General features: G+C 41.3%; 1 protein-coding gene across 1 annotated transcript; it reads right to left on the bottom strand.

The window, feature by feature from the left end:
• On the bottom strand, positions 1–9,986 carry LOC149859672 (collectin-43-like). The gene is made up of 4 exons (XM_090057464.1): positions 9,794–9,986; positions 4,171–4,269; positions 2,529–2,612; positions 1–377 (listed from the first exon to the last, which is right to left on the bottom strand). The coding sequence occupies exons 1-4, from the start codon at positions 9,984–9,986 to the stop codon at positions 1–3; spliced, it is 753 nt and encodes a 250-aa protein (XP_089913590.1).
• Positions 9,987–27,084: the final 17,098 nt, after the last annotated feature.

Genomic DNA, 27,084 nt, shown 5'->3' with positions numbered 1-27,084 from the left:
CTAGAATTCACAAATTATTAACCGTTCTTCTTCACATGATCGGTCATTCCATCTACCATCTGTATACATTTCTACACAATCTTCTCCTCCTCCGGTATCATTTGGTTCTCCAGGAGCCCAGTTTGCATATCCTATTACTTCCATGCTTTGATACTTAAATATGCCTTCTGTTTCCATGTCATTTATATCAAGGTATGCTGCTTTGTTATAACGCTGTATTATCCGTTGTATGGCACCATTTTCAGATGAAGTCCTTGGAGAGGCAAGATGACCTCCAGCTCGAGAGCATGTGGCTTTTGAAGTTTTATAGTCACCAGCAGAACCATTGGCAGCAAATAATTTTTCACTGATTTGACTCCCATTTATGAAATCTTCAACTAGAATACAGAAATATAGTAAAGCCAAATTAAGGGCTTTTTTCACATGTTAATCTATCATCCTAGAGCAATGGGGTGGCAGGTCCTAGAACTCTCTAGCAAGATGAAGAGTCAGTTTTGGTTATTCACTCCAGGTGAAATCTGCACACATTAACCCAGGAGTTGTAATAGGACAGGTGCCGTTAAAGCTGGAGCAGATGCAGAAAGGTCTTTGGAAACCTCTATAAACTCAGAAAAAATATTAGAAGAGGGCCAGTGTGGTGCCTATCTTCAAGAAAGGGTGGAAGAAGGATCCAGGGAACTACAGGCCAATCAGTTTTACCTCAATGCCTGGAAAGACCTTGGACAAAATCATCAAAGAAACAATTATCAATAGGCTAATAGACAGTAACATTCAGAGCGATAGCCAACATGGCTTCGTTGCAGGTAGATCTTGTCTGACCAATCTCATTTCCATCTATGACCAGGTGACACATCACCTAGACATAGGGGAAGAGGCAAATATCATATTTTTGGACTTCAAGGAAACCTTTGACTTGGTGTCCCATGATATCCTTATGGAAAAATTGGGGAATTACGGCGTTGACAATTTCATGAGCTGATGGCTGGGGAACTGGCTCCATAGACAGACCCAGAGAACGATAGTTGATGGAACCAAATCAACATAGCACATGGTGACGAGTGGCATCCCCCAGGTCTCCATTCTTGGACCTGTACTCTTCAGTGTGTTTATAATTGATCTGGACTCTGGTGTTAGAAGTGGACTGACAAAGTTTCCTGATGACACCAAACTATGGGGAAGTGCAGTCACCCTAAGCTGGCGATCCAGGCTGACCTCAACAGTCTGACAAGGTGGGTGGATCAAAATCTGATGGCATTCAACACTGAGAAATGCAAGATACTCCACCTCAGGAGAAAAAAAACACACCACACTTATAGGCTTGGCAGTGCTACACTCGCTAGCATCACAACCAAAAGAGTCTTGGGGGTCCTGATTAACCACAAGATAAACATGAGCCACTGATGTGATGCTGCAGCCAGTAAAGCAAACAAAACTGTGGCTTGAATCTACCGATGCATCTCAAGCAAGACTCAGGAAGTCATCCCCCCACTTTCCTCAGCCTTGGTGAGACCACAGCTGCAATAATGTGTCCAGTTCTGCACTCCACAATTCAGAAAGGATGTGGAGAAGCTTGAAAGAGTCCAGAGGAGAGCCACATGAATGATTAGAGGACAAGAGGGCTGGCCTTTTGAAGAGAGGCTGAGAGACATGTGACAGTTCAGCCTAGAAAAGTGCAGGTTCAGGGGTGACTTATGGCAGCCTATATGTACATAAGGGGTGTGCACCAGGAACTGGGAGAACATCTGTTCACTGGGACACCCCATAGGAAGGCAAGGTCCAATGGTCACAAACTCCTGGAAGACCATTTTAGGCTGGACATAAGGAAAAACATCTTTAACCATCTGAGTTCCTAGATCCTAGAATAGACTCCCGCAAGAGGTGGTGCAAGCATCTATTCTGGATACTTTCAAAAAACACTTGAATGCCTATCTTGCTGGGATCATTTGACTGTTGCTGACTTCCTGCCCTTTGGACCCAATGATTTCGTGAGGTCCCTTCCAGCCCTAATGTCTATGAAATCTATGAATAAAGCTTAGGCTTTGAATAACCAAATACTTTTGTTATTTCAGCAAAAAATAAAGGAAATCATCAGGAAAGGAAGGTTTTTTTACTTCAGGCACCGTGGTTTTTTTCTGTGTTAGATAGCATTATAATTATATCCTGTGATGGATACATCACAGGGGCACATGTGGCCATAAAGTCCATCAACTTTACATGATGGCATTTCCTTGTTCTGGTGAAATAAATGGGAGTTTTGGAAGCAAAATCTGGCCATTTATACAGAATGGCTGTCTCTTGTTTTTTTTGGGTGCGGCGTGTTTTCAATGAGCATAATTAACACACACAGTAACATTATTTCTGTATAAATAGAACTTGGGTGAGATTCTTCTAATATATGACATTAACTTGTGACAAATTATACGAACTCCTTTGAATTTTGAAGAAATTGGGATCCAGAACTGCATCCAAGCTTCCCCATGTACATTCATTTTTCCCTGGCTGGAACTAATGGCTTTTTGCTGTCTTACCTTTATGCTTTTTATTGATAATATCTTGCAATGATTTCAGCTGTCCCTGTAGATTTCTTATTTGATTTTGGAGATGCCTGACTTCTGAATGAGAAATAATTATTTTTATTTTGACACACCAAAATATAGAAAACATTTCTAACAGCATGACCTTAAAAAAGATATCTGCAAAATTAGTAATAAAACACAGTTTTTAATGTCAAAATTCTGAAGAACATTTACTATATATAAAACTGTGGCACAGAGGGCACAGATTCACTAAGGGTCTTGTTACACATTTGCTTGCAACAGTTGTAAAACATTGGAATGCAGTAGTGTATTAAAGATAGCACACGTTAGTCCTCACCTGAAACAGAACAACTTTGTAATGCTGTGTGGACACTTAACACATACTGAACTGCCTAGGTGTGTGTCAGCTTATGTTTTAACTGCACTGAGTAAGTGTTAAGTCAAACTTGCAACACCACTCTAATACTAAAAGAAAAACTACCTGTTCATTTCAATTCTAGTTCTTTGCTTCAGTCATAAAGCCTATAGTGAGAAAAATAATTGGTCCTTATGGTACTCCTTTTTAATTAATACAATTTTAGCTTGCATGAGAGATGCTGAATGGTGCTAACAGAAGAGCTGGTTGTTTTAACTATAGTTCATTTAAAAGTTAATAAACAGAAAGAAAACAGGTCCAGTTCTGTTAATTTATATCAATTATATCAAGTGTAACTCTATTGACTCAAGTTATTCCTGATTTATGTCAACATGAAAAGAGAATTAGGTCCAATAATTATATCTTCTGGGGAAATCAAGTATCACTTACGCAAAATCACCCCTTCCCTCCCACCCCCAGAGAACTCTCTCAGTGCATTTATAGTCTGATCATACGTCATGGTTATATTTAGCTTGTATGAAATTATAAACATATCTGAATCAAGGTAGCTCCAGGTTAAATGATCTGACTATAACCAAAGGCAGGGTAACAGTTACTTCAGCAAAAGATAGGGCTGTCAGAATGAAGCAGGTGTGGGGGAACAGAGAACGTCCTCAATATTCTAATTTCCCTTTCCAGGCTTGAACTGGGTTTCATAAATGACCCAGCTTCAGTGACAACATCAGTGGGAAAATAAATGTCTTGAAATATGATCAAAGTTACTTAATGAAGCTTTGCAAAGTTATGCAAAATATTAATATTCTCCATGAACCCACTTCAACACAGCATTGTGTGCAAGAGTAAAAGTGTTTACAAACCCCAATCCAAGCTTGAACAAGTGCGGAAGTCATTTGTGCAGCTGAAGGTAAAGCTTGGGAAGCCTTTTTTTCTTCCAGTAACACACCTATTATTCACCCTTAACTGTTGTGTCTGTGGGTATGTCTGCATTGCTGTCACAGACTTACCTTATGTTTCCCACAAGACACAAGACAACCTACCCTTGGGTAGGTTTTGCAGCCTTTCTTTCGCTACCATGAGTAAAACTAAATTAACTGCAAAGATTACGGTTATTCATGGTTCACCATTCAACCAGAAGCAATAAAACTCACCTAGAATAAATAACAAGTCAATGCATTGAAAGCATTTGGCCAATGCTATTAAGTTTCTGCATTCCATACCTTCCTTTTTTAACTCTTTGAAAAGGTACATACTGCTTACCAGTGACGCAACACTCTGCTTTTGGTCCCCGTTCACCCATTGGGCCTTGATCACCTTTTGGTCCGGGGGACCCAGCCTTTCCTGGAAGACCTCTTAGTCCTTTCAATCCAATGGATTGATTGAGTGACATGGAAGAAACAATAATAAAACAAGTGAAAAATATGATTGTTAGGTGTTGCAAGATACAGTGATTTCTGTCAGCATCAGCGTGGGGCACAAGTCAGAACATCATAAACATTGGAGAAGTTCAGGTCCTGATCCAAATCCAGGCTTCATAGCTTGATTTTGCTGTTGTAGCCGAAACCCTAAAGGCAAAAATAAATTTCAGTTCCGAAAACTGGTTTGGATTTGAGTTGCCCTGTTTGGGTCAGTTTCGTGGAGTTCCTGAAGTGCTTCTTAGCAAGTATAGAGCTTCAAAAGAATTAAATGTTTAACCATTTCCCTTCTAATACTTGCTACTGGATTTTCAAAAGACCTGTATATTTCATACACAACACTGTTTTGTAAATATTCTTGCTTATTTAAGGACTTAAATGGAACCTATAAAACTGTCTCTTGATCTCATTTCCCTCCATTTTCCATATATATACATGTACTTTTTTTTCTTGTCTAAGCAGAGCAAAGACTACCTTTTCCCATTTTTCATGCACAATGTGAACTACAGTGATTTTGAGATCTCAGTTGGGACTTCAGGTGACATTCAGGTAAATTACTATTACAGTAAAATTATTAGGACTGTGCAAAATTTTGGCATCCGTTTAATTTCAGAGGTGTTTTGGCCCATTTTGGTGCCTGAAACACGAAATCCAAAATGAAAGGGAAAGCTCCCAAACATCTCTGAAATGCAATGAAACCATCCAAAACATTTAGGAAAAGTTTTGGAATGTTTCGGGAATGCCCCCAATGGGAATAGTCTAACACCCCGGCAGCCCTCCTTTTAAAGAGGCTGAGGCCAGGCGGGGGCTGGGGCTGGGGAGGGCAGCCATGGAGGCTTCTCCCACTGCTCCCCGCACCAGGGCAGAGGCAGGCACAGCTGGAGGAGCTGTGGAAGAAGCCCCCATGGTTGCCCTGCCCTGCCCCAGCCTCCTGGCACTTTAAAAAAAAAAAAAAGCACTGCACTCACTGGTTGCAGCAGTGGTGATCGGGGCCTATGAGGGTTGTGGCAGAGCACTCATGTACAGTGCAGTTCAGTGGGAGCAGGTGGTATTGCACCCCCACTTGGCGTCTGAGCAACAGCTGTTGCATTGCATGGGTGCAGCACAACTCAGAAGGGCGCCATGTGCTGCCTGGGACCTGGGGTATCTCCACCTGGCAGCCAGAGCCCAACACCACCCAGACCCAGTGGTCCCTGATCCCAGACAGCATGTTGCACCTTTCCAAGCCGGGCTGCACCATACCTACAGGATGGGTTTCGACACAGACAAGTGAAAGGTGATGCACCACGGGAGGAACATACCTACAGGTTAGGGAACATACCTACAGGTTAGGGAACTCCCGTCTTCTCAGCACGGAGGCAGAAAAGGATCTTGGGATCATCATCGACTCCAAGAGGAACTTGGGCCGGCAGTGTTGGGAGGCAGTCAGGAAGGCCAACCGCACCTTGCCATGCATCCACAGATGCATCTCGAGCAGGTCTAAAGAGGTGATCCTCCCCCTCTATGCAGCACTGGTCAGGCCGCAGTTGGAATACTACGTCCAGTTCTGGGCACCACACTTCAAGAAGGATGTCAACAGCATGGAGAGGGTCCAGAGGAGGGCCACTCGTATGATCAGGGGACAGCAGGGCAGGCCCTATGAGGACAGGCTACGGGACCTGAACCTGTTCAGCCTCCAAAAGAGAAGGCTGAGGGGGGATCTTGTGGCCTGTTATAAACTAGTCAGGGGGGATCAGCAGGCATTGGGGGAGTCACTGTTCCCCCGAGCACCACCAGGAGTGACCAGGAATAACGGTCACAAGCTGGCAGAGGGTAGGTTTAGGTTAGATATCAGAAGGTGCTACTTCACGGTCAGGGCGGCTGGGGTCTAGAACCAACTTCCAAGAGAAGTGGTGCAGGCTGCTACCCTGGAGGGTTTTAAGAGGAGGTTAGATGAACATCTTGCTGGGGTCGTTTGACCCCAGTATGCTTTCCTGCCATGGCAGGGGGTCAGACTAGATGGTCTGCTCAGGTCCCTTCCGACCCTAGAAACTATGAAACTACGCAACTATGAAACAATGTGATAGGTGCCACACGGGTGCCAAGTTGGGGGGATCCCTGCTACTCCTTGATGCCTGGGGGAGCTCTGTCATCCAGTGAGTACAGAGCTTTAAAAAAGAAAAAGAAAAGCCCCACACTCACTGGTTGCAGCAATGGCAATCAGGGCTTCTGAGGGCTCATGGTAGAACCCCCCCCGCACAACGTGTGGCAGAGAGGAGCAGTGGGTATCACTCCTCTGCATGGCACCTGTGTGGCAGCTGCCCCATGGTGCAGGTGCAGCACAGCTCGGCAGGACACTGCATGCTGCCTGGGAGCTGTGGGCACTGGGGATGAGAGGTGTCAGACTTGAGCTGACTGCTAGAGCTGCCCCAGTTCCTAGACAGTGTGTGGCATCCTGCTGAGCCACGCTGCACCAACACTGTGGAGCAGCTGCTGTACGGGTGACAAGAGGAGGGATGATCTACCACAATCCCTCACAGGTCCCAATCACCGCTGCTGCAGCAAGTGCAGAGGTTTTGTTTTTTTTTTAAAGTGCTGGGAGGCTGGGACTGGGCAGGGGATGGGGCCAGACAGGGCAGCCACTGGGGCTTCTCCTGCAGCTCCCCCCACCAGTGCAGAGGCAGGCACAGCCAGAGGTTTCATAGATTCATAGATGTTAGGGTAGGAAGGCACTTCAGTAGGTCATCAAGTCCAACCCCCTGCCGTAGGCAGGAAAGAGCGCTGGGGTCAGACAAGCCTAGCTAGGCACTTGTCCACTCTCCTCTTAAAGACCCCTAGGGTAGAGGAGAGCACCACCTCTCCTGGAAGCCCATTCCAGATTATGGAAACCCTTACTGTGAAGAAGTTCTTTCTAATGTCCAACCTAAATCTGCTCTCCGTCAATTGTGGCCATTGTTCCTAGTTACTCCAGGGGGTGCTCTAGTAAATAAAGCATCTACGATTCCCTGCTGCCCTCCCCTCATGAATATATAGGCAGCCACAATATTACCTCTGAGCCTTCTCTTGTAGAGGCTGAAGAGGTCTAGATCCCTCAGTCTCTCCTTGTAGGGCCTTTGCTTCAGGCTTCTGACCATACAAGTGGCCCTCCTCTGGACCCTCTCAAGATTCTCTGCATCCCTCTTAAAGTGCGGTGCCCAAAACTGGATACAGTACTCCAACTGCAGCCAGACCAGACAGATCATGCTAATGCATGATAAAGTGCGGTTAGCCCTGTTAATTGCTTTGTCACATTGACACCTTGTGTTCAGTTGACTCCAAGATCCCTTTCTACTGCTGTGCTGCTGAGAAACACTGTAAGTGCTTCTCCCCCAGCCTGTAAGTGTGTTGGTGGTTCTTTTTTCCCCAGGTGCAGCACTTTGCGTTTGTCTTTGTTGAACTGCATCCTATTTATTCTGCCCATTTTTCCTACCTGTCCAGAACTGCCTGTATCCATTTCCTACCCTCTAGTGTGTTAAATTTGCCCCATAATTTGGTATCATCTGCAAACTTGGACAGGGTGCTCTCCAAGCCTTCATCCAAGTCACTGATGAAGACATTGAGCAGCACTGGTCCAAGGATGAAGCCTTGCGAGACCCCACTGCCCACATCTTTCCAGGATGATATTGATCCAACCACCACCACTCCTTGGGTGCAACCCCTAAGCCAATTTGCCACCCACCTGACTGTATAATCATCTATATCACAGCCTGTCAGTTTATTTATGAGAACAGAATGAGATACCGTATCAAAGGCCTTCTTAAAGTCTAGGTAGATGGCATCTACCTTGACTCCTGAGTCTAAGCATTTTGTGACCTGGTCATAAAAAGAAACACGGTTAGTCAGGCAGGATCTATCTGCAATGAATCCATGCTGATTTCCTTTCAGTATTATTTCCCCTGCTGGGCTCCCACAAATATGATCCTTAATGGTTTTTTCTAGAGTTTTCCCCAGGATAGAGGTGAGATTAACTGGCCTACAGTTTCCTGGTTCCTCCCTCCTACCCTTCTTGAGAATAGGAACCACATTGGTCTTTTTCCAGTCCTCTGGGATGTGACCGGAGCACCATGAGTGCTCAGACAGCTGTGCCAGTGGCTCTGCTATGACACTGGCCAATTCCTTCAGCACCTTTGGATGAAGTTCATCCAGGCCTGCTGATCTGAACATATCCATCCCCTCCAAGTGCCCCTTCACTAAGTCTGTGCTAACAGTTGGTGGGCTGGTGTCCCTCCTGTGTTTATCTATGATCCAATTGGGAGATTTGTCTTGGTCTGTATCTAGGAATACAGATGCAAAGAACACACTGAAGAGCTCAGCTTTGTCTCCCCTCTCTGTCACCAATTGTCCTATTTTGTCCTGTAGGGGTCCTATGCTACCCTTTGCCTTCCTTTTGCTCCCTATATACCTGAATAAGGACTTTTTGTTGTCCTTAATTTACATTGCCAGCGTAAGTTCTAATCCTGCTTTGGCCTTCCTAACCGATTCCCTGCAAGTGCGAGCCAGGGATGTATACTCCTTCTTGGTAGCTACCCCCTGTTTCCACAGCTTGTATACCTCTTTCTTTGCCCTTAGGCTTTCCTGAAATTCCCTGTTCAGCCCAGGGGGCCACAGGAAAACCTGTAGCTGCCTGGCTGTACCTGCTTCTCCCCAGCTGATCCAAATCTCTGAACCAGTACCGAAACTCTGAAACAGATTCAATCAAATTGAAACAGAACAGTGATCTGAAACACCAAAACGAATCACTGTCCCCCGAAACAGCCAAATCTGAAACCAAAATAAAACAGCCATTTCACACAGCCCTAATACAAAACTGTATAGATCCTTTTTTAAAGTGGGTTGAATGTCTCTTCGATCTCTGCCCCTTCCTGAAGCAATGAGACCTAATAATCTCTTTCAGAATTTATCACTTCCAGCTTCACTACCAGCTCACCTCATGCACTGTCTTGACCACGCAGGTACACATTCCATCCTGGTTTTGGCTATCTCTAAGGAGGATAGGAGCATTTCATTTAAATACTTGTTCTTTTTTTAACCTTTTTGCTGATATTGCCAAGCATGCCAATTAATATAATTGATGCTGAGTACCTTCATCACCATAACATGTGCAGACAAGCTAGCATATCACAGATTACAGCACAATTTTAGCTCATGACACTTTCTGGCACTGCCCATTTAGAACTGCAAGCTTGCAGGTGAAAGGTTCTAGAATTTAGTACCTAATTGTGGAGGATCCAATCCCCTATTATAACATAGATTTATTTGGTCTCTCAGCAAAACTGTTAGCTTTGTCCAGTGCTTAATATTTATAAATAAGAGTTTAAGAATTTCCACACTTTTTTGTGACTGTGGTACAAGTGTTATGGGACTACATGATTTGTAATATGCATCCCTCTTGCTTGTTTCTTAAGAAAAATAGGAGTGGGTAAATGGTAAATAAAGAAATATAGCTATACCTCTATCTCCCTTTTCTCCTTTAAGACCATCTTTTCCATCTCTTCCCGGTAATCCATTCTGAGCAGGTGCACATACAACCAGTGTACATGCATTTGAATCCCATTTTCGGACAACCTGATCAGGATTTGGACGGGTGGTTACCATAGATGACACAAGGACAAAAGTATGGAAAATGGCAAGGAAAGATAGCATTGTTCAAATGTCTATCCTGTAAAGAAAGAAAATAATAGAAAGATATATTGTAAGGACATTTTAAACTGTTTAAGTTGCAATACAACACATTGCCTAGTTATATGTACTAGATGACTATGCAGTAATGACTGTGCAGTCAGTGTTTCATGTAGATGAGGCCACTGAGTCTTAATAATTTATAGGGGGTTTTTTTATATCTCCTTTATGGTGCTTCAGTGATTATGAAAATGCTTAAAAGCATAATTCATCATTTAATGTCTTGAATGTATCTTCTAAGACAAGCATAGCTTTAAACAAACACACAAAAAACCAAACAGCAAATTGTTATGTCCTATCATTCACTTATTACCTAGTTGTTTGAACAAATGTAATCGTTATGAATTATATGGAAAAATCCTTTTAAGAAGGTGAATTGGCCTTGATTTTTGTTGAACACTAGTGCACAGGTGCACTAGAAATGTTAGCAGCCAAGCTAGATAAATAAGCATAATTCAAATATTTCCAAAATTCAAATAGTTTAAGAAAACGCTGGTAATACATTTCCTACAAATTCTACATCATTCATCATTAAAGAACAGAATTAAAGGAAGCATTAAATATACCCTCCAGTCACTTACTCTGAAATTTCTGGATTTCTATGGAAGCTGTACCAAGAATATTTTTCTTAGGGATGGACCCCTTATTTATATGCTCTGGGTTAAGTAACATGAGCTCTGGCTTTACAGGTATGCCAATATACTGGAGTTTCACTTTAGAAGAAGTATTGTGTGTGCTCATTGAAACCATAATCCTAAGAAGGGTAACCACAATAAATAGAACAGCTATTGTTGGAAGTGTAATGGAGGAGGAGCTAAGCTGGCTCCTACAACTTCTCCATGAAGTGCATTAATTTTGTAAGCAAAGCAGGTAGAGTAAGAAACTGACATTTTGGCCTATCTAAATTGCACATAAGTCCGTGACAACCTGGAATTTCACTACCTTATTAATTGGGGCTCACACTACCTTATCAACAAATTAGTATAAAAAATGCATATACACTTGTAGGTTCTTTGAAGATCTTCTTCAATACAGTGTGCTCAAGAAATGAGTTTTTATCTTCTAATGCATATAGTGGTCCTCCCCTTGAATCATTTGATGACTTTATTTTCTCACAGCACTATTACCACATTAGACAGAGCCATGAATAAGGTGCACATTTAACATGAGCTAGCCAATGCATATTTAACTCCTAGTGAAAATAAGGCAATTGCCATTCTAGCACACAAATTAAAATACACACAAGATTCTCTACTGGCATCTACCCTGGCAACTAATGCATGTTAAGTGCCTGATTTAGAATCATAAAATAGTAAGGTTGGCAGTGACCTCATAAGGTCATCTAGTGTAACCCATTCCTCAAGGCAGGATTATACTGAACTAAACCATTCAACTGCTTGCCTAATCAGTTATTCTCATCCAGGGTGCCACAACAGCCTTTTAGGGGTGCTATGGTGTAGGCACTGCCACCAGTGCTGCCACCGGCACTGCTGCTGCAACCAGGTGGATGTGATGTGTGTACCTTGTGCAGAGATACAGACTAGGATGGGCTATGACTGAAGCATGTGCTCTTGCATTAGGCTATCTGATAAACCTAAAGGAAGCAGTAGAGCATGCTCCTGCTGCAGTTCTGCCAGCTTCACACAAAACACATAGGGCAGTTTCACCTCACTACATTGGTTATGGTGGCACAACCCTGGTTGAGAATCACCAAGGTAAAGTGAAGCAGTAAAACAGTGATTCTCAACCAGGGTGTTGCCAAGTTCAAAAAAGTTACAGAAGGAGTGCCCCAAAAGTAAAAAGTTTGAGAACCACCAGTTGCTAAAAATACACCTCTTAAGTGGTGAAAACAGGGCAAGGCTTGGCTGTCAATGTATTATATTAAAGATAGGCACTAATACAGGGTAAGATATCACACCACAGTATTTTTTATACAGCAGGGCAGATCAGGAAGAACAGTGTTGAAGCTTGGTTTTGTAGTTTATTTTGTTTTGCATAGTTTACATACCCCAAGGCCCCAAACTGAAACTTGTTGTCAAAATTTTGTAGCGTTTGGTGAATTTCCAACTCCAGAGACTGTGAAGGAGTGTTAGATAAACAGGGTGTTTATACACGTGCTTTGGGCGTGGGGGGTGGGTGCTTTAATTACAGAGGCTCATTGAATGAGCTTTAGAAAAAGCCCCGCCCCCATGCCTCACCACCATTTTTAAGCACCATGAGACTGATACATGAGACACTGTAGGCTGCTGAAGCATAGTAATTAATTACCTCATTAATCAAGTCTGCTCTGACTGCTGTAATTACAGTGTGTCAGACTAGCCTCGCTGCTCAGGTATAGGTGCCCATAAAGTCAGTTTCATGAATGCTTTGAAATTTTGGAGTGCTTTTCTATCATGGTACCCATCTGAAGAACTGCTTCTAGTTCATAAATGAGTGAACTGAGTTGGTCACAGCAAGCCTTTAGGCCCATATTAATACATATCAATGATTTTTCATTTGACTAATTCAAAAATCCTGCATAGGAACCAATTCCAGAACAGGGGTTCTGCAGACTACTTTGCAAGACTATTTATTTGTTTTCCTCCCTACCCACCATGTGATGCTTAAGTGTAGCGCAAGAACATGCACAATCCTTCTGCATGAGGAGTGACCCTCAGTTGGTCATCAACAGTTTTTTGTGGCTAAGAAAAGAATCCTTCCAACAAGCATGTAAATAATAATGCAAACTTGAGTAACAATTTTGAGGGAGTTTGGTTCCACTGGAAAAGATCAGCCAAGTCACCATCCCTCCATAGTTTCACTTGCCACATGAAAATTAGGTGTTATCACGAGCTAAACAAATGAACATTTTAGAGGAATTATATTGCTGAAGTACACTAGAATGTTTCTGGAGTGACAATGAAGAAGCAGTATTTGCAATGTTTCAATACCACTTCATGGGCATCATCACTGACCATAGCTATTAGCCTTAATTCAGTTTCCTGATGGAACAAGTTCTGAAGACAAGTACAGAAAACTAAATAAGAAAGCTCAGTGTTTTTCTTTCTAGCATACTTGTCCATCTGCTGTGGTAAATGAGAAGTAAGGATAACTTTTGGCTTCTGAATTAGTCTGGACAAAATGAAAGATAAATTATAAAATAAATAAGCAAGGGGATGCCTAGGAGATATACAGACAGAGAAATATTCAAGAACTGAATTTCAGTATAAAGATTTCTTTAAACAGCTCCCCATAGTGTGCTATTGCAAATAGCACCATTGTGTCTGAGAATCAGAAAGTGAAGTTGCCAAGAAAATTCAATGAAAATAAAACCAATTAGTAGGCCTGTGTGAAGCAGCTAGCATTAACTTTGGATTTGGATTCAGCTGATTCATTCAATTCAGGAGACGGTGATTCGATTTGGTGATTCAAATCACTGTCCCAAATTGATATGGCTGAATCTGATCAGCCAGGCCCATCCCCTGCTCACTCTCCCAGCCCAGCAATGGCTGCCCCACCCAACCCAGCTATCCCTCACTGCCCCACACTGTATGGGGGGGCTCTGCATGAGCCCCCTGGCCTCCCCTGCTCCCCCAGTTCCCCTCCCATGGCTGCCCCACCTGCCGCAGCTCCAGCCCTTTAAGAAAAAAAAGAGAAAAACCCTGAATTCACCATTCCTGCCAGTAGGGGGTGATTCCCGCTGCCCCGAACCATGTGGGAGGCTCTGCATGAGCACCCTGAAGCCCCAAAGCTGCTGCAGGAGTGGTGAGCCCCAGAGTTTTTCCTGGTTTAATTTTTCTTAAAGGCCAGGAGCTGGGCTGGGCAGGGCTGCCATGGGGGGGCTGAAGGAGTGATAGTGGGATCAGGGGGCTCATGCAGAGCCCCACACACAGCATCGGGCAGTGGGGGGAAGTGGCGATCCCCCCCACCTGGCAGCACCCAGTGAGTCGGAGCTTTTTTTTAAAGCACTGGGAGCTGGGGCAGGTGGGGCAGCCATGGGGGCAGGTGGACTAGGGGAGCAGAAGGGGGTCAGGGGGTGCTGGGGGAGCAGGCAGGGGATGGGGCCTGGCAGGGGTTCCCTCACAGTTCCCTTCCCACTCCTCCATCCCCTGCTCCCCCACTCCCTACTTACCAGCTCCGAGTCCGGCTGCAGCTCCCTGCTGCAGCTGGCAGGGACTATCCAAATCATCAAAGCTCTCTGAATCAGAGATTCAGTCACTGAATTGGGCCAAATCTCCTTCAAATTGAATCACTACCCAAAGCTTCACACAGCCCTACCAATTAGCTCATGTTAATTGTCTAAGATGAGTGAAGTGCAAATTATAGAAAGTTAAATTAGGCTTTAATTATTAATTAATTTCTTCTTAGCTAAGGTGTTATTAAGATTTATTATTAAGGAAATAAGTCAGATCCTCCCTAGGTGTACATCACCGTGAGTCGATGGAATCAGGGAATGTATATCTATTGACATCAGCTGAGAATCCCTGTTGCTTAAGAGCAAAATGCTGAACTGCAACATAGGTGAGCTGAAGTCTAATGTGGAGTTGTACAATATCAGAACACTTCTGCATTTCTGTTGGAAAATTATATCTTGCATTTTACTCTTTTTTTTAATCCTGTACTTGAGTATTTATAATTTTCACAAAGATAATTTTTTATTTGCTTAACACCTTCCAGTTAGGTTTATTTAATGCAACTCTAAAGGAGATTAATTTAAGCCACAAAATTCAGATATGTATAGAGATTTCAATCCATTACATTTTGAAGACTTTAGGTTCAGTCCATTATGCAGATGGAAGTCAGGTGCAAAATGCAAATATAAATTCAAGTTCATATTTCAGCCTTGGGATCAACAATACTTGCCAGCACGCACAATTTTGGTTTGGGTTTTTAAGGACTATGTTTTGGACTGTCCAGAACAGAGATTTTGGCTTTGGTCCATCCCTCAGCAACGTATTTAAAGCACTACAAAAATTTAACTCTTGTCACATGGTGATCTTAAGCAAACAAGAGAAAAACAAGAAAAATGAGAGCATATATTGAGTATATATTATGCAATTATGTTCCACTAAGTAGCAGAGCTTTAAGAGGTCATTTGCCATTGTTTTCAGTGGTAGATGTGTCCCCAAGAAACATTTAAAGAAATTAAACTTTATATATATGAAGGTTAATTACAGACCATATGTTTGAAGAACTCAGTTGCATAAAATAATGGGTCAATTGCATCATTTAAATTTGGGAAAACATATGAGAGTTTTTTTATCCAACTCTGTGAATTTGGTCCAGTTAATTTCTGGTTTGGTACAGTGCCTTTTGGAATCCTGTCGTTATAATACCTATATGATAGAATACATTATTTTTCCCAGGTATTCCCTATGGGAAAGATAACAATGTGAAAAACAATTTACTCTCTTCTACACAAAATCACTCTACGAATTCTGAGTAGGTACTTTATTGACATTGAAAAATATAGCTAATTATCCAGATTCAGATACAGAGGTGTGTTTTCTTTGTTTTTTGGGGGGTTTGATAATTTTTAATCCATAAAAAAATATAAACCATGATATGTAGTTTAACAAAGGCCCTTCTACATATTTCTCTAGGCAGGACTGGATTAACCCTTTAGTGGGTCCTAGGCAAACAAACTCGAGAGCCTCTACTTAATACTGTATATTTCTATTACTTTTTTTCACTCAATAATTATGTAAAATAAACACACCTGTGCCCCTTCTTCACTTAGGGCCCTAGGGATGTGCCTAGTTTAGCTTTGCATTAACCTGTCCCTGTCTCTAGGCTTTCTATTTCACATTCATCAAGTAACATCACTTATGTTGTCAGAGTTCTGATTGGACTAAAAGATTTAAGAAGTTCAATTATTTATTCATTGGAGATCTTTTATTCACCTCTACTTTTTTAACCATATAATGGTGCTAGCAAGGAAATATAATAGCAAAAATTTCATATTGAGGTCATCATTTTGCATAATATTATAACTGGAGAGACTTTAAATATTCTCTTTTATGCATATATCTCATGGGAAGAGCACTCAGCCAAATCTGATAGGTTGCAATGCTTCCTCACAAGTATTGATGAGCTTTATTTGTCTCAAGAAGTCTATGGACCAACAAGGGACAAAGTGCTGCTGGACCTGGTACTGGCCAAAGGGGTGATCTAGTCAGTGACCTGAGAATTGAAGGGAAGCTGGAAGACAGTGACCATGAGTTGATCAATTTCTCTATTCACTACAAAGCTGGCAATTCAGTCAGCAATATGGAAGTCCTTGACTTTAGAAAGGCCAACTTCCACAAGCTTAGGAGGCTAGTTGTTCAGGCCCTGAGAAACTGCAATCTGGCAGGGAACAATGTCCATGATGAATGATCACTCCTCAAGGATGCAATCCCTGACAAGGGAAGTCCATTGCAAACTGTGGAAAAAGTAGCAAAAGGGCTGGATGACCCCCTTGGTTCAACAGGGAACTCAAGGACCTCCTGCACCTAAAAAAACAAGCTTATAAAGGATGGAAGATGGGCAACATCACTAAGGGGGGATACTCATCACTAGCCTGCACCTGTAGGGAGCAAACTAGGAAAGCCAAGTCTGAAATCAAGCTCGAACTGGCCACTCAAATTAAGGACACCAAAAAGTCCTTCTTCAAATATGTGGGAAGTCAGAAAAAGAATAATGGTAACATTGGGTCCTTACTAAACCAAGTGGGGCAGCTGATAACTGACAGGGAAAAGCCAGTCTTCTTAATGACTGCTGTACGTTGGTCTTCCATCAGCCCAGTGGGATCACCCTGCCTGATAAGAGGCAGTATCAGCAAGGGAAAGGCAAATCTGCAACTATCATTACCACTGATTTTGTGAGGGAACACAGGCTGGACATCCACAAATCAGCCAGCCAAGATGGAATGCATTAAGGGAGAAGGGAAGATCTAGGGAACTATAGGCCAGTTAGCTCGATCTCAATCCCTGGAAAGATCCTGGAAAAAATCATTAAGGAAGCCATTACCAACATCCTAACAGAGGGTAATATTCTGAGAGATAGCCAACACGGCTTCGTGGCGGGTAGATCTTGTCTGACCAACCTGATTTTCTTCTGTGACCAGGTGATACATCACCTGGACAAAGGAGAAGAGATGGATATCACATTCTTGGACTTCAAGAAAGCCTTTGACCTGGTGTCCCATGATGTCCTCATGGAAAATTTGGGAAACTGTGGCCTAGACAATTTCACGGTCCTATGGCTGGGGAACTGGCTCCATGGACAGACCCAGAGAGTGATATTTGATAGAGCTAAATAAATGTGGTGCACTGTAATCCCCAGGGCTCCGTTCTCAGACCAGTACTCTTCGAGGTGTTTATAAATTATCTGGACTCAGGCATTATACCTGGACTAGCTAAGTTTGTTGATGACACTAAACTATGGGGAAGTGCAGCCACCCCAGAGGATAGGCTGGCAATCCAGGCTGACCTCGACAGGCTTACAAGGTGGGTGGATCAAAACCTGATGGCATTCAATACCAAGAAATGCAAGGTAATCCACCTTGGGAGAAAGAACCCCTACCACACTTATAGGCTAAGCAGTGCTATGCTAGCTAGCACCAGGTCCAAAAGAGACTTGGGGGTCGTGATTCACCACAAGATGAACATGAGCCACCAATGTAATACCGCAGCCAGCAAAGTAAACAAAACTCTGGCCTGCATCTTCCGATGCATCTCAAGCAAGACTCAGGAAGTCATCCCCCCACTTTCCTCAGCTTCGGTGAGACCACAGCTGGAATATTCAGAAAGGATATGGAGGAGCTCGAGAGAGTTCAGAGGAGAGCCATGCAAATGATTAGAGGACAAGAGAGCAGGCCTTATGAAGAGAGGCTGAGAGACATGGGACTCTTCTGCCTGGAAATCGCAGGCTCAGGTTTTACTTAGTGGCAGCCTATAAGTACATAAGGGGTGTGGGAACTGGGAGAATGTCTTTCACCAGGATACCCCATGGGAAGGCAAGGTCCAACAGTCACAAACCCCTGGAAGACTATTTTAGGCTGGACATAAGAAAAAGCTTCTTTACCATCTCAGTCCCCAGGGTCTGGAATAGTCTCCCTCAAAGGTGGTGCAGGCACCTACTCTGGATTCCTTTAAGAAACCCTTGAATGTCTATCTTGCTGGGATCGTTTGACCCTTGCTGACCTGATGATCTTGCAAGGTCCCTTCCAGTCCTAATGTCTATGAAACTTAATGTCTATGAAATATATATGTATAGATGTCTAGAACATAACTTGCAACAAACATATGGATGGTTGCAGAAATTGGTATAATTTGGATATGAAACCATTCACCTCCAACCCCCCCCCCCGGTTTAAATGCAGCCCAAATGCACAATGACTAAACATTCTTATTACCAGACATATTTAAATTAATTGATTAAAGATAGCGTCAAGCAGTCACATAATAAAACCACTGGCTTACGTTATATCTCTATACTGAAGTCAAAGTCAAAAGACAAAGTGCTGTTGCCAGTGTCCTGCTGATGTCTCTATTGTCTAAATAAACAGAAAACCCCAACTTCTAGGAGTGCAAGCAAGCATTATATTTAAAGAGGTTATAAGAATTCATATTTAGACAAGGTGCTGAAATGAATAGGAGTTCAGGGTACAGGAGTCAAGTACTGTTCAGCCACTTATCTCCATTTCAATCTTTCCCATGTTCAAGTACAGTGAACCATGAATTAAAACAATTCAAGCCTTGTATGTTCCAGGCTCTTCCCTGGGATTCATTATTCTTTTTGTAAAAAACATAGTACTAGATATATTATTGAAATTTAATACTTGAGCCTTCAGTACAGCATTGTTAGGCTTGATAATAAACTATATCTATAATAAACTGTAAAACAAACTGTTCACGCAGGAACATGATGTGACCTTTTTTTTTGGTGTTGTGGCAATTATTTAAACTTCATGAAAAGATACTATAAAATATTTCTCCAAACCTTACTCAAGTGCTTGCACTTTTCAAACCCTGTCATCGGTTATTTTAGAGTTCCAATATCCAGAATAATGATTTCTGATACTCTGTCTTGTGAGATTCAGAATACAGTTTTGTACAGAATATAGTAAAACAGAATACAGTAAAACACATGCTATCACATCCATACAGAAATCAAGTGCTTTGTTAAACTTGGAGTTTTGGATGACTGACTTTCACAGATTACACTCCATGCAGTGTACATAGCTTGGATGGAGCGCCCAAGCTATGTACACTGATACATCGGTCCAATATTGGATTGGCACCAACATAAAAAAAATTGACTATATTGGAAATCAGCCTGATGTGGCCAATAAATGCCCGTGCCTGCACGCAGCTGCAGCACAGCATGCAAGCAGTGAGGAGCAGAGCCCGGCAGCTTGGAGAGCTGAGTGCAGCTGGTAAGTCCATTGTAGTGAAAGGGGAGGGCAGGGGTGTGGCGGGGCAGATCAATGCCCCCTGCGGTGAGGGAGCAGTGAGGATGAGGCTGGGGCAGAATTGTAGTGTGTATTTACTGTTCCTTTGGAAACAAAGTGTTTTGAATACCTGCAAGATATATAAAATGGCTGTATTAAATAAAATTGAAGCTTATTTTTTTGATTATGAAAAAGAGAATCTCATGACAACCCTTATAGCTCCTATTCCAATTATTAAATTAGAAGCCACCCTGCAAGAGGGCATTAACAAGGAGGCACAAAGCATCCTTGGAATGCTGAGGGACTATGAGTTAACCTGAATCTGGAGGGCATCTGAGAGACTTTAAAATCTCATTTTAAATGGTTAAAGATAATGTCCTTTTGGCATGAAACAGAAAGTAGAAAATCCCCAGTTTGCTAGGAATAAGACTACAAGGCTAGGTTAGAGGGCAGGTAGAATAAAAAGCAATTAATTAAAAAAAGTATGCAAATCAAAGTTTACATACTGGAGATATCTCAAACTCAAAAACAAGATTGGAAAGCTTTGCAAATAAAAATTAGAGCATATGAATCTTGAAACAATTCAGGATAAGACTAGGTTATGACAGAACATCGTTACTCAGAGATACTAGGGGTTGTTTCTCCTATAGAAGATTAAAAGATAATAGAGCCAGGTAACAAAATGTAAACACTTGTGGTCAATTACATTTATCATATACCCTTGGTAGCCCTGACTATGTTTTATGCACTGGAACCTCTACATTGATATAAATTCCATCCTTCTGACTATTTACAAACATTTTCTCTCTAAATAAAACATAAAAACTCACAAACAAACCTTACCAGTGGGCCCCATACCGCAATTTCTGAGTGTTTGATTTTTCATTACAGAATTTTAGATATTCATTCTTTGTACATAAGCTTAATTAACTGTTAACATTAATTAATAGAAATCTGCAAACCTAACTCATTTTTGAGCAACTTGGTTATCACCTCAGCATCAGCCCATTCCCTGAAAGAACACATGGACACACGCAAACATTTTTTGTCAGTTAGCCCTCTTCTTTTAATATAAACTCTATCTAATATGCCAAAACAAACAACTGGGACTAGGAACAGAAATTACACGCAAACATTTTTTGTCAGTTAGCCCTCTTCTTTTAATATAAACTCTATCTAATATGCCAAAACAAACAACTGGGACTAGGAACAGAAATTACACATAAATCAGTATAAGTGATCAGATAGCAGTTCATATCTGTAACACAACAAAAGTTCAATGCACATAAACCACTTTCATAATGGCCAAAACTGGTTTAAGATAACCCTGGATGCAGCATCAGATTTAACTGATTTAAGTTAAATCATTTTATTGAACTTCCGTCCCAGATGCTCTCCAGATTCAGGTTAACTCATAGTCCCTCAGCATTCCAAGGATGCTTTGTACCTCCTTGTTAATGCCCTCTTGCAGGGTGGGTGGGCTAGCCTTGGCCCAAGCTGTCTGCTCCAGCTGAACAGGGAGGCATGCTTTAGCACCCTCTGGCTTCTGGAATCAAAACTGAATGTCTGGTCATTTGTTTATTGGTTCAATCTATGCAGCTCAGCTCAGTTAAATTGATTTCAATTTAATTCAGTTCAATTCATTAAGGTTTCTGGCTAAATGCCATACTTCCAAAAATTACATAACACACATATGACCATAATATAATTAAGTTCAAACAAAGTAACCGAAATACAAACATTATCCTAAAAATAGAGCCCACCAATATACAAACATTATTAATATAAATATAATAGTAAATCAAGATATGAATCTAAAATATTGTTGTACATAGATCCACAATTGAGACAATAAAATCAAATCTAATGTTATAATGTATCACTCATATCAGTAATAAAGGATATTTAACTCTAATTGCCTCAGCCTTATAAACAAAAATCTATACAGCTCAGACTAATTTGCAAAGCTTGAATTGATTCAGCCTCAGGCTTTTTAACTGTCTGTACTTAGCCTGGGAGGAGGAACTCAAGGATATAACAGCTACCTATGGTGTGACATATGCTGACCCCAGATGCAGTTAGATGCACCCTTGAGGTGCACTCCTGGGGGTCTTCTCACTCCTGCAGGAGTGCCCTCTCACTTCCCCTCCACCTCTGCTGTCTGCTACTTAACCACTGACAGACTGAGATGTTGACCCATGGTGCCCCAGCTTTATCCACCTCACCTAAATCTTAGCAGCTCTTAGCAGAGGGGATTTTGACAGCTGGAGGAATCCCACCTTTGGTCATGAGTTCAGAACAGACAGATCCCCTGCTTCTGTGGAAGAGGTCTGCCTCTATGGTCAAATAAAATCACACTTACCGTGACAATACTAAGTTGTACGGTGTAACAACAAAATTTATTTAAAAGAGAAAAACAGGATCAAACATAAATCACTACACATATACTGAAATGCATACAGAGATATAAGAATAACTAAACAAAGAAAATATCAGAACAATAATCTGATTTTAGCCCATGTCTTACACCTAAGGTTGCAGCTCAACAGGTTTGAGAGCAGCTTCTACCTCTGACCTTCATGTCAGGGCCTCCTCCAAATTCTCCTCTCAGCCTACTGGCTGAGGGCCTAAAGTCATTCCCTGTGCCTGGGAATAAATCTGAGACCCACTTGCTGTCATGGCAGGACTTATTTTGCCAAGCACATACATTATCCACAAAGTTTTTGAGGAGCCCATACTATGCAAAAACTTCCTGCCTCCCAAGTTCCTATGTTCAAGAGATCTGAAGACTTTTCTGATTAAATTATGACCAGGAGAATATTTCCATCCATTCAGGCATCCAAAGTATACGATCTCTCACCTAATTTCTACCTGTGAAACATGTTTCTCCTTGAATAGCCTCCTCACAGATGCGAGTCAATAGCATCTCTCTGTTTAAAATGTAAGTTTGTCATTGTATGGAAGGACCTGACTCATCTGCTTAGGACCATGACTGCAAAGGTCTGTTTGCATGGCTATTTAGGGTACTCATGTTGGGTGCTAATCAGGAGTCCTTGTTTTCCCTGTTTAAAAATTGCAAATTCTCTCACTAAAAACCCCCAAATCTAAGTTTTTCCTTGATTAAAATGAAACGCCACTATACACACCACATTCACACATATGCATATATATATATGTATGTATCAGTTGAGCACAATGTTTTATTTATATATTTACAATTTTAAAACAATTTGGAAGCCTACCGGGACCTCGATCACTATAATAACATAAATTCTAAATACCTATAAATTTTGGCATTTGATTTTGGGCTTTTTATCATGGAAAATCAGAGCCACGCCCCCAGACATGGGTCCAGCTCCAGGTGTCCCCCTTCACTGCTTTGTGGCACTGAGCAGCCCTGATATGCCAGTGCCTTGCCCATGCCATTGCCCCTCACTCCCAACCAACAGCCTCCCAGCCAAGTCTTCCCAGTTACCTAAATGATAATAATGTTCACTGAATGGTAATCAAAGTCACATAAGTCGCATTTTAGTTAATAGGTTGACATGCCTCTCAGCACACAGCATCTACTGGATCAACAAGATTGTTACATTAACTAGGTCTTTGTTACATTAAATAGATCTAATGGAAAACATACATTAAGAATTTAGGAAGTGCATAATATACTACTTACTATATGTTTATCCGTGAATCCAATCAAAGAGCAGAGGGAAATTTTGCTCTGGACAGATGACTCTTAATGATTCTTAATTTTTCATTAGGAATTCTCTTTGTGCTTTCTCAAAGGACAGCTAAGGAACACAAATGCTTTCAAAATAACAGTTGAGTTTTCCTTTAAAATACAATCTTTACTCAAAGATAAGATGCCTTTGAAAAGCTCCCTAACTTTGCCCAAAACAATATCAGAAGTAAACTCCCAGCAGAGCACCTAATGGGACCCAGCCTTACCTAAATAATAAATGCAAGATCTGTCAGCTCATTTCTACTACCACAACAATTAACATTCCCCACAACAAAGTCATCAAAATGCTTGGATCACATATATGTTTACTCCATAAACAAGTACATGAAAGTGGGGGGGAAAAAACTACACACCAGAATGAATGATCCCTGGAAAATGATAAAGAACAGAGACACTGAAATAGGAGAACTTTTATTTTATTTTATTTTATTTTATTACAGAAAATACCACTCCCTGTCTGATCTAACACTTCTCTTCATAAAGAAAATATATCCAACACCTTTGAAAGGTGGCCATGCAAAGAAAAATTCAGTAGCTTAGTGGACACTAAGTTCCAGGAACTTTACATAGACAATTACTTTATGGTGCATTATAATCTACCTGATACTCAATAATAGAATAATAGAATCAAGGACCTGAAGGGACCTGTAAGATCATCAAGTCTTGTCCCCTGCCATGGGCAGTTGGTTATTGGGCTCAAAAGAGCTTAAGGAGGTACTTGTGCAGCCTCCTTTCAAACACCTCCAAGGATGGTGATTGCATCAGCTCTGCTGGGAGCATGTTTTGTCTCCACAGGTGATTATAACCCATCATCAGGTTTTCATTGCATTCCTCTTGCTTGTGGACTACCTACCTGATAATTTCTCCTGGCTTTTTTTAACATATTTTATTTACACACAGAATTTTTATGTACATATGGAGTTTTACACATTTTTATTTACATACGGATTTTTTGTTCCATCTGTTACTTAGCTCTGCTGTGTCTGCCTCTCTCCTAGAGACCTGAGAAATTGTACTGGGATGCCCAAAAACTTGTCTATGACACAAATCCACAGAAATGAGTTCAGCACACTGGAACACATTGGGGCACTTTCAAGTTGAGTAAGGGCATTAGAACATGGCCCTTATACTATGTGCAACTGGGTGAAATTCTTTGGCAAAACTTTTTTTTCATTACCAGAAATGCATACTAAAATTAACTGATATTGATTGCAAATTAAAATTGCATTTATCAATTAGTTTCAGACAAAAAAAGAAGACATTTTAAAAGTCTAAATGTCTAATTTTAGCACATCTTTAAAAAGTCATTTCGTTTTGAAATTGATTAAAGTCTAAGAAGTATTGCTTCAAAGTACTTTTATTTTCTAGTTTTTCAGATCAGCAAGCAAAACAAAAATATAATTATTAATATGGCTATAATCAAATACTTGTAGAATACCCTCTCCAATACCTATGATATGGTACTTAAAAACAATTATTGTATTGTTGTGTTCTCTCTGTTATACATCCTGCCATCTTCCATTTGTGCATGAATGTATGTATTTGTACATGCATACACACATTTAAATTAATACTCAGTGTACAAATTGTAAAAGAAACCAGGAATTATACAAAGCTGTGGTCTTTAGGAAGAGTAGGCCCATAAAATCAAGAAAGTATCTCTGAGGAAAGATGTTGCTGAACTGATGTTGCTGTAATGATCCAGGAATGACATGAGGCAAAACTTCTTGTGAGTAGTACCTGAGAGTTTTAAGTCTCTGAACTTAAAAATTAGAAGGCAAAAAAGAAATATTGAAGCTTTATCATAATTCAGAAAAAGCTTGAGATTTTTAAACTTGTCTTAAGAGCCTGGGGATGTGTCTCCTGAGTCTCGAATGTCTGGGGCTGTCAATACTGAAATGATTTTTGTTAATATTGTACACTGATATAATATTTCAATCCAGCAGTGTATAGGGGGTGAAAGGTCTAGCACAATGCTTATGTGCTGCTAACCTGAGATAAGAGGGCTAGGCTTTGTTAGACACCGCATGCAGAGACATGAACTCCATGAGATGAATTATCCAATATTTTTAATAGCTTTGAGTATTCCATTTTCAACTTATTTTACCTATGTTATATCCACGGTGTCAAGTGTGACTTTTCATGCCAAAAGAATGCTATACAAAGAAACCAAACTAAACAAGAGCACTGGAGGTAGAATCAAAACACTTCAGTGCCATCCTAAGACCTGAAGAGGGTGCTGATAATAAAATAACTTTTCTTATCTGCCCTGCTTCTCTCCTCTAGCCATAGACAAATGGATATTTGTTTACATTGGCTCCATTAACTGTCAAGAGAGAGACTAAATTCCACTCCTTTCTTATCAACTCGAGTACCTCTTTGACAGGTAAATATCAAATGACAAAGAATCACATCAAGTTTAAATACTTATTCAAACTGATGTGATGTACTACGCCATAGTCCCACATAGTCACTATGGGTTCTCTTGTAATATTTCTGCATTAACTGTGCTCCTGAGCCCAACACATGCCTGGAAGAGGCAGCGTCACAGTTGCACCCAGATTTCCTAATATCTGTATAGATCAGGTGCTTTAGTGCGGCTTTTTTTTATGTTTTTATCTAATAGCTTATTCAGTCAACTTTAGCTAAAAACACCAAAAAGTCCCCCTGAAGCTCCCAGTCTATATAGGTGCTGCAGAGCCAGGTTGAATTAACAAGCTGTTTCTTCCAGTAAAGTGTCATTTTGGGGTTTGGTTTTTTTCCCCTCAACTGCTAGCGCTCTCTGTGACAACCTATATGAAGATACTGCAACAAATAATAAAGTGACTTGTTTTATCATATCAAGGTCAAATCATATTTTGCCTTTGTTTTTCTGGTGAGATTGTAATCTGAGTCCCATTAGGGATGTAAAGGAGCTTAAGGTTCTCTTGTCCTCTTCCATGCTGGTTAACTATCTGGGCAGTGGCCCCACTGGGACCTCTGCACCTCTATCTGCACATTCCCTGTGTGCAATGTGCCAACTGTTATATTTGAACTGTCCTGGAGAGCTTGGCAGCAGTTACAGGGGCTGTGCAAATCACATTCTGTAAGTACAAGAGATGACTAAGGACCAAACAGTGACTTTTCCTGAGGCCCGTCTTTCCCACAATTGTGGATGTGACTGCAACATGTATAGACATATCCAAAGCTAGCTTAAGTATAACTAGCATGTGTGCAAGTAGAAATAAAGCTGCAGTGACTGAGACTTCAGAACAAGCTATACAAGCCTGAGTAGGAGTTTGGTTTCTTATTCAGACAGGTGCCAGTGCTGAAGCTGATGACATAATGGCTTCATTAATACTAATATACAAGCTAGCTAGTTTAAATGTAGGCAAGGTATATCCATATAAGCTGTTATCGTGCTTCTTGATAGAACTGTAATGGTCTCTGAGACAGTCCCCTAAAGCTGGCCCAGGCCTGGCTTCTAGAGCAAGAGGGGAGCCCAAACTCCTTCCCACTCTGAGACCTTTGCCTTATATTCTCTCATTTGTTTTTGTTCACTGTGTCCCTGAATGAAAGAGTGAGCACCCTATTCTGTTCCTCACAGAAGGACTATACTTCTTTTTTGGGACACCCTAAAATTATACTGTTGTTTCAACCTAGCTTGTTTCAAGGCGTGGAGGGAATGAGTACACATTTCTCCTTATACAAGATTTCTTGCAAAGCCACTAATGAGCCCTAAACTGGTATACAGACAAATATGCAAGCAAGATACAACTGTAAATTGACACACACAATTTTTTGACAATTTCATTTACATCTGGAAATAGGCAAGGACAAATAACTCTGTAAAATCCATACATTATTAGACATTCATTTAGTTCAAATAACAGCATTCAAAATGATTAGGTATTTTAGAGTTTTTC

This window comes from Crocodylus siamensis, chromosome 7 (genome assembly GCF_052110815.1).
Source record: "Crocodylus siamensis isolate JL-2025a chromosome 7, ASM5211081v1, whole genome shotgun sequence".
In the NCBI taxonomy this organism is placed as follows: domain Eukaryota; kingdom Metazoa; phylum Chordata; order Crocodylia; family Crocodylidae; genus Crocodylus; species Crocodylus siamensis.
The sequence above is the reverse complement of the archived record's forward strand: the minus strand, read 5'-3'. Positions and strand labels throughout refer to the sequence as shown.